The sequence below is a fragment of the Macaca fascicularis genome, chromosome 3 (assembly GCF_037993035.2).
Source record: "Macaca fascicularis isolate 582-1 chromosome 3, T2T-MFA8v1.1".
In the NCBI taxonomy this organism is placed as follows: Eukaryota; Metazoa; Chordata; class Mammalia; order Primates; family Cercopithecidae; genus Macaca; species Macaca fascicularis.
The window spans coordinates 184,550,887-184,568,093 of NC_088377.1; the positions used below are offsets into that span (position 1 = coordinate 184,550,887).

At 45.3% G+C, this 17,207-nt stretch overlaps 1 protein-coding gene and 1 gene segment (V, D, J or C); both read left to right on the top strand.

Annotated features, from left to right (window-relative positions):
• Positions 1-17,207, top strand: part of LOC102137723 (T cell receptor beta constant 1-like) — a 266,137-nt gene that overhangs the window by 173,955 nt on the left and 74,975 nt on the right.
• On the top strand, positions 9,847-13,225 carry LOC102129692 (trypsin-2-like). The gene is made up of 6 exons (XM_065540919.1): positions 9,847-9,886; positions 10,906-11,065; positions 11,256-11,297; positions 11,948-12,204; positions 12,601-12,737; positions 13,040-13,225. The coding sequence occupies exons 1-6, from the start codon at positions 9,847-9,849 to the stop codon at positions 13,190-13,192; spliced, it is 789 nt and encodes a 262-aa protein (XP_065396991.1). The 3' UTR covers positions 13,193-13,225.

Genomic DNA, 17,207 nt, shown 5'->3' on the forward strand with positions numbered 1-17,207 from the left:
TCTGGCCACACGTTGGCTGGCTTGCATCCACTGGAGGCAGCAGACAGAGGCAGGCCCCATGACACCTGTGGCAGCTGCCAAAGCCTCCTCCTGGCAAATCTGAGAGGGCCTATGTTAGGGTCACAACTCATCCAAGCTTGGCACCGAAGATCCAAGTAAGCTTCTCTTTGAAATTCCACCTTCACCTTCTGTCCCAAGTGGTTGTGGATATCCCTGGGAGCTGGTACCAAGGGCCAGGAGCAGCCAAGGGAGACAGACAAGTTCAGAGCACATTTCCAGTTACAGGGAACACAGTACAGGCCTCCAAGTGTCCACAGTGCAGCATACAAATTGCAGTGATGAGTAGAGTAAAACCTCTACATGGATCACAGCATTCCTGGCCAACACAGGGGACCGCAGTCCACATGCTGTGGAATACACCCAAGTAAGCATCAGACACTTGTTGGTAAACGGTAAATGTGTGAGATCCATTACCTTGAGAGGGCCTCTGTGCTCCAGATGTGTGATTCGTTTGAGGAGACGGCTACCAGTCACTATCTTCAGAGGAAAACGGGGCTCAGGGCTTACACACAATGGACAGATACACACAGGTCCCCCAGAAAGTCATTGCATAGAAACATCACTTTGTTCAACATGAATTTTGTTTTTCTGGAGTCCAAAGCCAGACCCTAGTTCACTGTACAGCCTTGGGTTTGTCTGCTTTTGGAGATATATATCCAGTAGATCGATAGACAGACAAGACAGATACACTTTTTCCCTTTCTTACCATAATGTCAATGCCTCGTCTGAATATAATCATCAGTCAAGAGTCAAGGGGAGAACCAAACACTTCATATAAACAGGGCTGGGCAGGGAGTGTTAGTTTCCACTGTTTTCTGTCTCCATTCAGATCATTCCCACCAAAGCCCAGCTGGTTAGCTGAAGCCAAGAGACAGACGTAAGTATACCAATGGCCTCCAGACAGCTGCTTCTACCTCCTACCTAGGCCACATAGACTCTTTACACAGAGAAGTTAGTCACCCCACTCAGAAAGGTTGCCAGCAGAAACAGGGTATGTAAATCACAGATAACCATGGGATTTCTTCGAAGTGGTCTGTGTAAAATAAACCACCACCACCACCACCACCACCACCACCACCAAAAACACAAAACAAAAAAAAATAAAATAAAGTAATGCTTATTCAAAATCCAAGACAAAATACTATGTGAGAGCGAGGCCATGGTTGCCTTTTCTCAGGCCACACAGCTTTCCCAGTCCATTTGCTCACATGGAACTGTGAGATGTGAAGGTCTCCAGAGCGTGTGCTCGGGATTGAGGCTGGTATTGTTCACCTGTGGGGCCAGACTAAAGGGCAAAGAAGCAGAAAGCTGCAACTGTGTCCACCGCCATGGCTTAGGGCCTCCTTCTCACAGAGGCTCCGAACAGCTCCACCTCAGCCTTCACACAAAACATCTCCTTCTGGCTGAACTACAGCCAGGCTTGAGTGCCGTGGCATCATCTCTGCTCACTACAACCTCCAACTTCCAGGATGAAGTGATTCAGCCTCCCAAGTAGCTGGGGTTACAGGAGCCTGCCACCATGCCCAGCTAATTTCTTTGTTGTTTTTGTTGTTTATATTTTTATTAGAGACAGGGTTTCATCATGCTGGACAGGCTGGTTTTGAACTCCTGACCTCAAGTGATAGAAAGTGCTGGAATTACAAGCATGAGCCTCTGCTTCTGGCCGAGGGCCCATTTTTGAAAAAATAATTTCAACTTTTATTTTCGATTCAGGGGCTATATGTGCAGGACCATTACATGGGTATATTGTGTGATGCTGAGCTTCAGGGTACAAATGATCTCATCACGCAGACACTGAGCATAACACCCAATAGTTAGTTTTTCAGTCCTTTCCACCCTCCCTCTCTCTTTCCTCCAGTAGTTGCAGTGTCTACGGTTCCTATATTTATATCCATGTGTACCCAATGCTCAGCTCCCACTTATACCTGAGAACATGATATTTGGTTTTCCGTTCCTATGTTAATTTCCTTAGAATTATGGTCTCCAAGTAGATCCATGTTGCTGCAAAGGACATGATTTCATTCTTCTCATGGACGCATAGTATTCCACGGTGTGTATGTACCACATTTCCTTCATCCAGTCTAATGCTGATGGCCCTCTAGGTTCATTCCACGGCTTTGCTACTGTGAATAGTGCTGTGAAAGATGTTCAAGAGCATGTGTCTTCTTGGCAGAACAATTATTTTCCTTTCGGTAAATGCCCACTAAAGGAATTGCTGGTTGGAATTGTAGTTTTGTTTTAAATTATTTCAGAAATCTCCAAAATGCTTTCTGCGTTAATTTTTCCATGAACTAATTTACATGCAGGCCAACAGTGTATCAGCATTCCCTTTCCTTTGCAGCCTCACCAGCATCTTCCAATTTTTTGACATTTTAATAGTAGCCATTCTGCAGCCAAGTGCTTTCAAGGCCAACATGGGGAAGAGCCACAAACATCCCTTTTCCAGAAGAGAATTCTTGCCTGCCCACTGGTAGAATTCTTGTTTTCATCCGTCTTTCATTGTTTAGTTTTCAAAGAAAAACCAAAGGTAAAGTGGTATGACCTTCCACACCTGAACCAGTTTGCAGCCACCAGAGCCTGCTGGGATGGGACCCCTCAAGCATGCATTGATCTTGTCACCTGGAATTTGAGAGATCAACAAGCCCCATAGCAACCGACCATACAACTGCCCATCAGCACTTGTCCTTTCATGGGATTAGCTCAATTCTGGCTCTGCAGACACTGGTAGACACAGAACACAAACCCTGGGCCTCTGTGGGCTTCCCTCATCACCCAGGGCCACAGTGGGCTGTCTGTCCTGGGCAGAGACACAGCAACATTCTCTTAAACTGAAATGAAGCATAAATCCACTTCACCAATAATCATCTCAGGGCACAGTCCCTGCCGCCTTCCTCGGGGATTTTAACATACACATGTCTCTGACCCAAACAGGTAGGTAAGATCTGACTTGAAAGGGGGGAAATAGAGATGAATTGGGGTATCAGGAAAGGATCTCCAAGTGGTTTTGTATTGGAATAGGCGTCCACATCCCAAACTGTACCTGGAGATGGAGAAAAATGCAGGAGATGAGAAGAGAAAAAATGGGCGACAAAGTGGCTGGAAGTGATTGAAAGCTTCTCTCATGGCTCTTTCTGGCTCTGGTTGCTTTGTCAAGGTCTTAGGTGCAAGCAGGGCTGGCTGTGGATTGTAGCTGCTGCACTGGGAGGTGGAAGCCTCACTTTACCTCCAGAAAACTCATTTGATCATCTATAAAATGATCATTTGATCATGCATAAAATGTAAAATCCCAAGGTGGTTGTCATGATAAAATGAAAAAAACATTCTTAACTTATATGAGTTACATGTTGTATAGTAAGCTACGTGGTATATAGTAAGCACAGAAATGATTCACTGTTATCATAATTGAAGGACAGTGGTTTGGTGTGCTAAGCACTGAACACAAACCAGACAGATATCTCAGAGTACACAAAGAAATCTATAGTTCAGAATGAACAGTACCAAGAATGGCATGTCCTCCAAATTGAGCTTGGGCAGCTAGATCTGAGCCTATCCTACACATCTGAGTCTACAGTATGAGGTAACAGTCTCCACCTATAGCTGTCTTCTCTGCCTGTAAGGTCATTCCTTTTTGAAGAAAATTGACCTCAGACTATAGTGTGATCATTTAAGGAAGAGCGCAAAATACTGGAGAAGGCTTGTCTTCAAGCTCTAGATACAGAAATCCTCATATTCTTGGGTGTTACCTTTCAGACAGAGAGTCAGAGCCACAAGCACTGATCCAAAAATCCCCTTTTCCAAAGAAAATTTCCATCTTCTACCAAGGTTCACATCCCTGTTTAGGGCACAACTGGTGTCTACGGTTGCTAGAGGAAGAGTCTCTCCTTATTCTCTAAGGCAGGAGTTCTGCAAAAATGCCATGACACGGGGACAAAATGAAACAACATGTTTAGGGACAACACAGGAAAAGCCCATATTATCAATGCTCCAAAACCTGGCTACCTCAGGCTTGGCCAGTTATTCATGAGCAGAGAGGTGTGTCATCTAAACGGTAGTCATGGCCTGGATGGGTCTGGAACTGTGGCAAGGTAAGGCTCTGAGACAAGGTGCCAGGAGAAAGAGGAATTTAATCATCTATTTCTGCCAGGAAGAAAAGTACCAGGAAGGAATCAGATGTACAGTTTGTCCTCTGGGGACCTCTGCCTTGATCCCCAATAAATCTCCTTTTAGATGCCACCTGCAGCAATTCCCATGGCTTCCATTAGCCTTATGGTCAGCTCTGCCAAGATCTGTATTCTTGGGAAAGACAGAATCCTTCTGAATCGCATTGTCTTCCTCTTCAAATGGAAATAATTTTGCTCGCACAAATCATAATTAGCATGTTTGCGGGAAGTTCAACTGTGAAACTCAGCATAAAGGAAAAGCAATGTACCACTGTTGCTTATGTGAAAACTCTTGTAAAACTGTCAGACACCATGCACCATCTAAATACAGCAGTGTTAGGTATGAGCCTATCAGTGATTAGTGGAGGTACGGGGTGGAGAGGGTGTCTCCGAGCTGTGGGTCTCCTGGCTGTGGGGAAGCTGACTCGGCGGCCATGCCAGAAGCTAGAGCCAAAGGATCTCTGTGTGTCCTCTCAACTCCACCAGCCCCACTTTGGCATTTTTTCCGATTCTCTCTGGTTTCCATTTGCTTCCTCCCTCTATCCCCCTGGCATGTCCAATTTCACCACCAAGTTTTTGAGCTTTGCTCATTTGGTTTACTGTCTCCAGAATATCCCTGCTTCTTTTACCTTTCAAACAATTCAACCTTGAACTCTGCTCACTCCTGCCCATCACCAACCTGAACTCTGAGTTGCTGAGAAGGGAAAGCACCCTCATAAGGAAGCTCCTTCTTTCCTTACATCATTAGACTTGAGGAGAGACAGCATCTCCATCTCCACACTGCTCTGGCCAAGTTGTGCCTCAGTCAATTACACAACTGTGTCTTAGTAGCCTTGGTAGGGCCCAAATCAGGATATTGTCTGGGAAGATTCACTTTGTACTGAGTCCAGCATAATCTCACTGCATCTAAGACAGAAAATTCTAGACACACCCCTCCACATCTTCATTATTGATCCCAGTATGTGACCTATTTACCACGTGCTCAAATCTCTACCTCCTGCTGATTCTCAGATCAGATCATAACCCAGATTTACTATGGCCCAAAGTCTTGGATTTGACATGCCCGCACACTGACTGGAGAGAAGCATCTTCATTTTCACAGGAACAAGCCTTAGATAAGACTTTCCTCCTCTCTTGGGGGCTCCAGGATACTGAAAAGTTCATACTCTGACATCTGATCAGGGGCCATGTCATTCTGGTTCACGCTGTCAACCCCAAGCAGGTGGGTCAGTTTGCTTCACCCTGAGTGCAGTTTGCCAGGGCAACCATGAGGCTGCATGAAGAGAACCTATGACAGGATGCACATGAGACAGACAAATGTCTTCACATTGAAGAAGGGGAGGAGTGTGCCATTGGTTTTCCATCCTCCAGATGCACTGAGTAAGTTCCTACATAACCTGTGTCCCTCCTTCTTTGCAGCATTTCCCATCCTTAAGCCTTGGTAGGAAGGAGAGCCATCTAGAAGCCCAGAATTCTATGGAATGTGAGTCTCCCTTCTCCTTATCCCTTAGTGTTGGAATTCTTGTTCCCAGAGTCTTGGATTTGACATGCCCGCACACTGACTGGAGAGAAGCATCTTCATTTTCACAGGAATGAGCCTTAGATAAGACTTTCCTCCTCTCTTGGGGGCTCCAGGACACTGAAAAGCCAAGCTTGTTACCAACACTTGTCCTTCCTTAAGTACATTAAATACATCCCCAATAGTTAAAAGGATTCCTAAACAGCCAGGCCATTCTCCCTTCTTCTAACCATCTCCTCGGCCTAAGAAAGCCCAGCTGTTTCTTGCCTTCTGCCAGCTTTTGAATGTGTTTGCTCTTGCTTCTCTAGTTCTTTTAATTGTGATGTTAGAGTGTCGATTTTGGATTTTTCCAGCTTTCTCTTGTGGACATTTAGTGCTATAAATTTCCCTCTACACACTGCTTTAAATGTGTCCCAGAGATTCTGGTATGTTGTATCTTTGTTCTCATTGGTTTCAAATAACATCTTTAATTCTGCCTTCATTTCATTATGTACCCAGTAGTCATTCAGGAGCGGGTTGTTCAGTTTCCATGTAGTTGAGCGGTTTTGATTGAGTTTCTTAGTCCTGAGTTCTAGTTTGATTGCTGTGGTCTGAGAGACAGTTTGTTATAATTTCTGTTCTTGTACATTTGCTGAGGAGTGCTTTACTTCCAATTATGTGGTCAATTTTGGAATAACCGCGATGTGATGCTGAGAAGAATGTATATTCTGTTGATTTGGGGTGGAGAGTTCTGTAGATGTCTACTGGGGGACGCTGACCGCTATAACTAAGATCAGAGCAGGACTGAAGGAGATAGAGACACAAAAAACCCTCCAAAAAATCAATGAATCTAGGAGTTGGTTTTTCGAAAAGATCAACAAAATTGATAGACCGCTAGCAAGACTAATCAAGAAGAAAAGAGAGAAGAATCAAATAGACACAATAAAAAATGATAAAGGGGATATCACCACTGACCCCACAGAAATACAAACTACCATCAGAGAATACTATAAACACCTCTACACAAATAAACTAGAAAACCTAGAAGAAATGGATAATTTCCTGGACATTTACACTCTCCCAAGACTAAACCAGGAAGAAGTTGAATCCCTGAAGAGACCAATAGCAGGCTCTGAAATTGAGGCAATAATTAAGAGCCTACCAACCAAAAAAAGTCCAGGACTAGATGGATTCACAGCTGAATTCTACCAGAGGTACAAGGAGGAGCTGGTACCATTCCTTCTGAAACTATTCCAATCAATAGAAAAACAGGGAATCCTCCCTAACTCATTTTATGAGGCCAATATCATCCTGATAACAAAGCCTGGCAGAGACACAACAAAAAAAGAGAATTTTAGACCAATATCGCTGATGAACATCGATACAAAAATCCTCAATAAAATACTGGCAAACCGAATCCAGCAGCACATCAAAAAGCGTATTCACCATGATCAAGTGGGCTTCATCCCTGGGATGCAAGGCTGTTCAACATACACAAATCAATAAACGTAATCCAGTATATAAACAGAACCAAAGATAAAAATCACATGATTATCTCAATAGATGTAGAAAAGGCCTTTGACAAAATTCAACAGCCCTTCATGCTAAAAACTCTCAATAAACTAGGTACTGATGGAACGTATCTCAAAATAATAAGAGCTATTTATAACAAACCCACAGCCAGTATCATACTGAATGGGCAAAAACTGGAAGCATTCCCTTTGAAAACTGGCAAAAGACAGGGATGCCTTCTTTCACCACTCCTATTCAACATAGTGTTGGAAGTTCTGTCTAGAGCAATCAGGCAAGAGAAAGAAATAAAGGGTATTCAGTTAGGAAAATAAGAAGTCAAATTGTCCCTCTTTGCAGATGACATGATTGTATATTTAGAAAACCCCATCATCTCAGCCCAAAATCTCATGAAGCTGATAAGCAACTTCAGCAAAGTATCAGGATACAAAATTAATGTGAAAAAATGACAAGCATTCTTATACACCAGTAACAGACAAACAGAGAGCCAAATCATGAATGAACTTCCATTCACAATTGCTTCAAAGAGAATAAAATACCTAGGAATCCAACTTACAAGGGATGTAAAGGACCTCTTCGAGGAGAACTACAAACCACTGCTCAGTGAAATAAAAGAGGACACAAACAAATGGAAGAACATACCATGCTCATGGATAGGAAGAATCAATATCATGAAAATGGCCATACTGCCCAAGGTAATTTATAGATTCAATTCCATCCCCATCAAGCTACCAATGAGTTTCTTCACAGAATTGGAAAAACCTGCTTTAAAGATCATATGGAACCAAAAAAGAGCCCACATTGCCAAGACAATCCTAAGTCAAAAGAACAAAGCTGGAGGCATCACGCTACCTGACTTCAAACTATACTACAAGGCTACAGTAACCAAAACAGCATGGTACTGGTACCAAAACAGAGACATAGACCAATGGAACAGAACAGAGTCCTCAGAAATAATACCACACATCTACAACCATCTGATCTTTGACAAACCTGACAAAAACAAGAAATGGGGAAAGGATTCCCTATTTAATAAATGGTGCAGGGAAAATTGGCTAGCCATAAGTAGAAAGCTGAAACTGGATCCTTTCCTTACTCCTTATACAAAAATGAATTCAAGATGGATTAGAGACTTAAATGTTAGACCTAACACCATAAAAACCCTAGAAGAAAACCTAGGTAATACCATTCAGGACATAGGCATGGGCAAGGACTTCATGTCTACAAGACCAAAAGCAACGACAACAAAAGCCAAAATTGACAAATGGGATCTAATTAAACTAAAGAGCTTCTGCACAGCAAAAGAAACTACCATCAGAGTGAACAGGCAACCTACAGAATGGGAGAAAATTTTTGCAATCTACTCATCTGACAAAGGGCTAATATCCAGAACCTACAAAGAACTCAAACAAATTTACAAGATAAAAACAAACAACCCCATCAAAAAGTGGGCAAAGGATACAAACAGACATTTCTCAAAAGAAGACATTCATACAGCCAACAGACACATGAAAAAATGCTCATCATCACTGGCCATCAGAGAAATGCAAATCAAAACCACAATGAGATGATATCTCACACCAGTTAGAATGGCAATCATTAAAAAGTCAGGAAACAACAGGTGCTGGAGAGGATGTGGAGAAATAGGAACACTTTTACACTGTTGGTGGGATTGTAAACTAGTTCAACCATTATGGAAAACAGTATGGCAATTCCTCAAGGATCTAGAACTAGAAGTACCATATGACCCAGCCATCCCATTACTGGGTATATACCCAAAGGATTATAAATCATGCTGCTATAAAGACACATGCACATGTATGTTCATTGCGGCACTATTCACAATAGCAAAGACTTGGAATCAACCCAAAAGTCCATCAGTGACAGACTGGATTAAGAAAATGTGGCACATATACACCATGGAATACTATGCAGCCATAAAAAAAAGGATGAGTTTGCGTCCTTTGTAGGGACATGGATGCAGCTGGAAACCATCATTCTCAGCAAACTATCACAAGAACAGAAAACCAAACACCACATGTTCTCACTCATAGGTAGGAACTGAACAATGAGATCACTCAGACTCGGGAAGGGGAACATCACACACCAGGGCCCATTATGGGGAGGGGGGAGGGGGGAGGGATTGCATTGGGAGTTATACCTGATGTAAATGACGAGTTGATGAGTGCAGCACACCAACATGGCACAAGTATACATATGTAACAAACCTGCACGTTATGCACATGTAGCCTAGAACTTAAAGTATAATAATAAAAATAAAAATAAAAAAATAAAGAAAGCCCAGCTTTGTGATCTGGGGCTTGGTTTTCCCTGTCTTCCCCATCCCAGCATCCTTCTAGGAAACAGCCAGTTTCCCTCTCTCCTCTCAGAAGGCAAGTTTCCTTATCACCTGTGAATCACAAACCCACAGAGTGGCCAAACATAGCTGAGCTGATGCAAGACCCTGGGAAGGGGAAAGCTGCAGGTTTGTTTGTGTTGGGAGGCGTGGTGACCCTCACCTCACAGACACGTCCTCTCCCGATCCTCGGGAGGTATAAAGATGGGTCCTCCACCACCAGTCAGGCACACTCTACCACCATGAATCCACTCCTGATCCTTGCCTTTGTGGGAGCTGCTGGTGAGTATCATGCCCTGCCTCAGACCCCACCCACACCCTTTCCTGGCAGACACATGCCCTTCCATTCTTGCTACCTCTCCTCTTTTGACTGTGCTCTGATGTTCTATTTCCTCCAGCTGGCATCTCTACTTCCCGTCCTCCTTGGGCTCTCTTTAAGTCTCACTTGTTTCAACTTCTCCCTGATTTCACTGCCACCACTGTCATTCATCCATATCCCAGCTGTGGTTGCCAAAGCTTGGAAGGGAGACCAGTTGGGTTGGCCCATGAAATGAAGCAGTAGGCTTCAGGCTTCTCTCTGACAGCACCAGAATAGCAATATTATAGCTACTCTGAACCTCAGATGCAACTGGGGAGGGTGAAAAATTACTCATGCCAGAGACTCAACTCTAGACATTCTAACTTCATTTGTCTGGGGTGCAGCCTGTGTCCTGGGCTTTTAAGCTTCCCAAGTAATTTTTAACATTTCCAGACATGCAGCCAAGATTAAAAATTGCTGTTCTATTGGCCAATGATAACATCTACCTCTGTTCTGCCAAAGTGAGCCTGGGGCTGCCCTCAACTCTGCCCTCACTGCACAGACCTGGGCTGAGGGGGAAGCTGGTCATGGCCAGGTCTACACAGACAGGGGGTTTTCCTAGCTTGGCCAAAGTATCCTGACCATCCAGGGCTTAAATAGCAAGGTGGAGTACACAGGTGGTGAATGAAAGAGAGAAGCATTCAGTGGGTGAGACAGACACATCACAATATCCCAAGTATTGTGAGGACATTTCTTGCTTCCTTAGCCTGGTGACCCCAGGAGAGATCTGAACCCCTGCAGGGTACCTAGCTACGTGCCCTGCAGACACAGAGACTTGGGAGCCACATCCACTGATGCTTACCAGGGGTGACAGCGCTCCCTCCATTGCCTAGCCTCACTGTGCTTCTTAAGGATTTCTAATTAGCAGGAAGGAACCGCAGCCTGAGAGCACCACCCCTAACGTACTAATGACTTGTCTTCTCCCTTCCCATCTCCACTGCAGTTGCTGTCCCCTTTGATGATGATGACAAGATCGTTGGGGGCTACACCTGTGAGGAGAATTCTGTCCCCTACCAGGTGTCCCTGAATTCTGGCTACCACTTCTGTGGTGGCTCCCTCATCAGGGAGCAGTGGGTGGTGTCAGCAGGTCACTGCTGGAAGCTGTAAGTGTGGGTCCCCTGACTGCAAAACTCCCAGCCAGGCTGCCTGGGAGAGCTTTCAGCCCTGAGAAATACTGAGGTTGGGTAAGATGGATGGGATAGGTGGTGGAGCTATCCTTTTGCTGGATAGCTACACATTAAAGTCACCTAAGAAAGAGTTTTTAAAAATATTGATGCCTGTGTCCTATCCCAGGGCAATTAACTCAAAGTTTTCAGGAAGAGGTTGTGAATATCAGTGAGTATATAACACTCTACTTCTGGTTACTGTAGAGTGCATAGACAGAGTTGAGACCGCTGCTTCCATCAAGAACTCTCAAACCTGAGTAGGCGCCAGAACCACCTGCAGGCTTGTTAAGTCACAAATCACTGGGTCCCTTCCCAGGGTTCTGATCAGTAGATGGGGGTAAGGCCCAAGAATTTACATTTCTAACAAGTTCCCAGGAGATGCTAATGCTGTGGCTACCCTTGGATTAGATTACACAGAAGGGTGGTGCTCACCAGGCCAAGAAGGGAGGGAGGAACAGGCACTGTGCGCAGTTAGCAAAGACCTGGGGTGAAGAATGCTGGGAAAACTACAAGGAGCTCCTTGTGCCCACAGTGCTAGTGACTATGGAGATTGTGGGACAGAGGCTGTGAAGGTGGGTTGAAGGGTAGCCTCTGGTGGGATCACTTTGACTCTTCCCCACCCCACTACCACCAACCTCTGAAGCAGAAAGGTCCTGGGTCTCACACCTACACTGACCCACATCCCTCTACTGCCCATGTGATATGGCTACACAGCCCACCTGATCCCTCCAGAGCTGTCATGAGCTTAAGGACCCTGGGGAAGGTGGGATGGGTGCCCCGGCTGTGAGAGAAGGTCTTCACCATGCCTGCCCTGCCCAGCGGACGCATCCAGGTGAGACTGGGAGAACACAACATCGAAGTCCTGGAAGGGAATGAGCAGTTCATCAATGCAGCCAAGAAAATTCGCCACCCCAAATACAACAGGAAGACTCTGGACAATGACATCCTGCTGATCAAGCTCTCCACACCTGCCGTCATCAATGACCATGTGTCCACCATCCCTCTGCCCACCGCCCCTCCAGCTGCTGGCGCCGAGGCCCTCATCTCTGGCTGGGGCAACACTCTGAGCTCTGGTGGTGAGTGGGACCCTTTGTCCTTCTACTTCCCTCTATCCTCACAATTTCCCGAATGAAGCATACCCCTTAAGTTGAATCCTCTTGCCTCCAGGCTTAATACTCATTTCTAGTGACCGTAGGCTCTGTACTGGGCACCAGAGAGATGCAAAATCTGAAGGAATGGGCTCCTAACATCAAAAGACAGGAAAAATGGAGAACTTGCTATGATCACGTCTTGGGAGGCGCTGAACAATGATCATTTTGGGAACTAAAAGCCAGAGTCCCTTGCTAAGAGTGAAGCTTTGGAGTCCTCTCCAGGGGCAGTGTTCCTATTCAGTGTTCCATCCTATGTTATTGTCTCTTTCTCTGGCCTGACCCACATTTCTACTTTCTTTCATCTCCTCCTGATCCTCACAGCCGACTACCCAGACGAGCTGCAGTGCCTGGATGCTCCTGTGCTGTCCCAGGCTGAGTGTGAAGCCTCCTACCCTGGGAAGATTACCAGCAACATGTTCTGTGTGGGCTTCCTTGAGGGAGGCAAGGATTCCTGCCAGGTGATTTGGACAACCCTTCCCATGCTGAGGCTCCCACTGATACCCAGGCCCCACCCAGGAAAAAGATTTGAACTCCCAAAGTGGCGAGGCTGAGGAGGCTCCCTGTAGTGCCCCCATGGAGAATTGAGGAAGGCTCCCTTGGGCTGCATGCTCACTGCTTAGGAAGAACAGAGAACGGGCTACCGTGAGAAGGACGTGGAGCCACAGAGCTGCCTGGAAAGGGGGTCTTTTAAGATTCAGAGTAAATGTAGCTATTTTTCTCCTCTATCTCTCTCTTCATACAACTTCTCCCTTCTCCCCAGGGTGACTCTGGTGGCCCTGTGGTCTCCAACGGAGAGCTCCAAGGAATTGTCTCCTGGGGCTATGGCTGTGCCCAGAAGAACAAGCCTGGAGTCTACACCAAGGTCTACAACTATGTGGACTGGATTGAAGACACCATAGCTGCCAACAGCTAAAGCCCCCAGTCCCTCTGCTGTCTCCATACCACTAAAGTGACACTGCTCTCACTGTCTTTGTCTGTGCCTGCTCCCTCACACTCCTTCACACTGGAAATGATCCTCCAATCTCCGGTCAGACACAACCGTCACCCTTGAAGATAAGCAGAGCACCCAGCTCCCAAAATGTGTTGCATGGTAGACTAGATTAGCACGTACAAAGAGATGGAATCCAAAAATAATAAGAAGCTTGGGAGAAAGGGGGGCAGTGTTTTCTAGAGAAACATGTGTTTCGGAAAGGTGGTCTTGGGGGAGGTATTGATTTTTATTTGGGCTTCTTACAGTGGTTAGAGCTAATCTGCCTTCAAAACAATCACAGCACACAAAATGTGTCAGCATCTTCGAGGTGGCCCAAAAAATCTGACCAGCTGAATCTTATTGCTAAAATACAACAATAATGACAAATGCTGATGGTGATGACATGCCTCTCCCAGGAATGTTTAGGCACCAAACCCTGGACCAAGTCCTCCCTTCTCATTCACCTGGAAAATCAAACTCAAGTAAATCTCCCTGGCCCCCTAACTCTTCCCTCAACTCCCTAGTTCCACCTCTGTGAGCAGCTAGAGAGATGTCCCGCCTACCATAGCGGGAGCCAGACTTCCACTTGGGAATCAAGCCCAGCTCTGCACGCCGCATTTTTGTCTTCTTCGCCTTTGGGGTAGGATGCCACAGTGAATCCCACAGCTACCACCAGCTCCCCACTCTGACCAGGGAAAGAAACTAGAGAGGGTCAGGATTCACTCATGTGATTAATTAACTGAGGAAGGATTCATTTTCATAAAACTTGCTCGCCTTTAACACACTTCAAGTGAGTTATTTGGGATTCTTTATAAAAAGGTGGAAGGAAAGACATCTGAGGGCTGTGACACCATGCAGACACTCTGGCCATACGTTGGCTGGCTTGCACCCACGGGATGCAGCAGAGGGAGACAGGCCTCATGGCACTTCTGGCACCTGCCAAAGCCTCCTCTTGGCAATTCTGAGAGGGCCCATGTTGGGGCTGTAACTTATCCAAACTTGTCAGCGAAGATCCAATCAATCTTCTCTTCGAAATTCCACCTTCACCTTCTGTCCCAAGTGCTTGTGGACACCCCTGGGAGCTGGTACCAAAGGCCAGGAGCAGCCAAGGGAGACAGACAAGTTCAGAGCACATTTCCTGTTACAGGGAACACAGCACAGGCCTCCAGGTGTCCACGGACCAGCATGCAAATTGCAATGATGAGTAGAGTAAAACCTACATGGAGCACAGCATTCCTGGCCAACACAGGGGACCACAGTCCACATGCTGTGGAATACACCCAAGTGTGCATCAGATACTTGTTTGGTAAACAGTAGATGTGTATGATCAATTACCTTGAGAGGGCCATCTGTGCTCCAGATGTGTGGTTGGTGTGAGGAGATGGCTACCACTCAATATCTTCAGAGGAAAACAGGGCTCAGGGTTCACACACAATGGACAGATACACACAGGTCACTGAGAAAGTCACTGCATAGAAACATCACTTTGTTCAACATGGATTTGGTTTTTCTGGAGTCCAAACGCAGACCCTAGTTCACCTTACAGACTTGGGTTTGTCTGCTTTTGGAGATATATATCCAGTAGATAGATAGACAGATGAGATAGATACATTTTTTCCCTTTCTTACCATAATATCAATGCCTCATCTGAATATCAGAACTCAAGAGTCAAGGGAAGAACCAAATGCTTCACAGAAACAGGGCTGGGCAGGGAGTGTTAGCTTCCACAGTTTCCTGTCTCCATTCAGATATTTCCTGTCCAAGCCCAGCTGGTTACCTGAAGCCAAGAGGCCTTGCAGACGGTTGCTTCCAACTCCTAAGTGGGCCATTAGGTATCTTTATACAGGAAAGTGAATCACCCCACTCAGAAGGGTTGTCAGCAGAAACAGGGCATGAAAATCACAGATAACCATGGCATTTCTTCCAAGTAGTCAGTGTAAACTGAACCAACACTACCACCACCAAAAACACAAAACAAGCCAAAAAAATGCTTATTCAAAATCCAAGACAAAAGGCAGGGGGGATATTGGGATGAATTGGGGTATCAAGAATGAATCCCAAGTGTTTTTGTATGGGGACAGGCATCCACATCCCGAAATGTACCTGGAGATGGAGAAAAATGTAGGAGAGGAATAGAGAAAAAAAGGGGGACAAAGTGGCAGAAAATCATTGAAAGCTTCTCTCATGTTTCTTTCCAGCCCTGGTTGCTTTGCCAAGGTCTTGCGTGCAGGCAAGGCCGGCTCTGACTGGGAGCTGCTACTCTGGGAGATGGAAGAGTCACTTCACCTCCAGAAAGCTCATCTGATCATCTGTAAAATGGGCAATCCCATAGGTGGTTGTGACGATAAAATGAAAAAAACATTCTTAACTTATATGAGTTACATGTCCTATAGTAAGTTACGTGGTATATAGTAAGCACACAGAAACAATTCACTGTTATCATAATTGAAGGACAGTAGTTTGGTGTGCTAAGCACTAAACACAAGTCAGAAAGATGTCTTACAGAAGTAGACAAAGAAATCTCTGGTTCAGAATGAACAGTACCAAGAATGCCATGTAATCCAATTTGAGCTTGGGCAGCTGGATCTGATCCTATCCTACACATCTAAGTCTACAGTATGAGGTAATAGTCTCCATCTATAGCTATGTTCTCTGCCAGTAAGATCCATCTTTCTTGAAGAAAGCTGACCTCAGACTATACTGTGATCATTTAAGGAAGAGCGCAAAATACTGGAGAAGGCTAGTCTTCAAGCTCTAGATACAGAAATCCTCATATTCTTGGGTGTTCCCTTTCAGACAGAGAATCAGAGTCACAAGCACTGATCCAAAAATTCCTATTTCCAAACAAATTTTCCATCTTCTACCAAGGCTCACATCCCTGTTTAGTACACACTGGTGTCTACACTCGCTAGAGCAAGAGTCTCTTCTTATCCACTAAGGCAGGAGTTCTGTGAAGACCTCATGACAAGGGGCAAAATGAAACAACATGTTTAGGGACAACACAGTAAAAGCCCATATTATCAATGCTCCAAAACCTGGTTACCTCAGACTCGGCCAGTTATTCGTGAGCAGAGAGGTGTGTCATCTACAGGGTAGTCATGGCCTGGATGGGTCTGGAAATGTGGCAAGGTAAGGCTCTGAGACATGGTGCCAGGAGGAAGACGAATTCAATCGTCTCTGTCTGCCAGGAAGAAAAGCACCAGGAAGGAATCAGATGTACAGTTTGTCCTCTGGGAACCTCTGTCTTGATCCTCAATGAATCTCCTTTTAGATGCCACCTGCAGCAATTCCCACACTTCACAACGCTCTCCATGGCTTGTCAGCCTTATGATCAGCTCTGCCAAGATCTGTATTCTTGGGAAAGACAGAATCATTCTATATCTCAGTCTCTTCCTTTATAAATGGAAATACTTTCGCTCTGCACAAATCATAATTTGCATGTTTGTGGGAAGTTAAACTGTGAAACTCACCAAAAATGAAAACAATGCATGACTGTTGCTTCTGTGAAAATTCTTGTAAAACTGTCAGGCACCAAGCACCATCTAAATATAGCAGAGTTAGGTATGAGCCCATCAGTGATTAGAGCTCATCAATGATTAAGGTGGAGAGGGGGTCTCTGAGCAGTGGGTCTCCTGACTGTGGGGAAGCTGGCTCGGCGGCCACGCCAGAAGTTGAACCCAAAGGTACTCTGTATGTCCTCTCAACTCCATGGGCCCCACTTTGGCATTTTTTTCCAATTCCTTCTGGTTTCCATTTCTTCCTCCCTCTATCCCCCTGGCCATGTCCAATTTCGCCACCAAGTTTCTGAGCTTTGCTCATTTTGTTTATCTTCTCCAGAACACCCCTGCTTCTTCTACCTTTCAAATAATTCAAACTTGAACTCAGCTCACTCCTGCCCATCACAAACCTGAGTTCTGAGTTGCTAAGAAGGGAAAGTACCCTATAAGGAAGTTCCTTC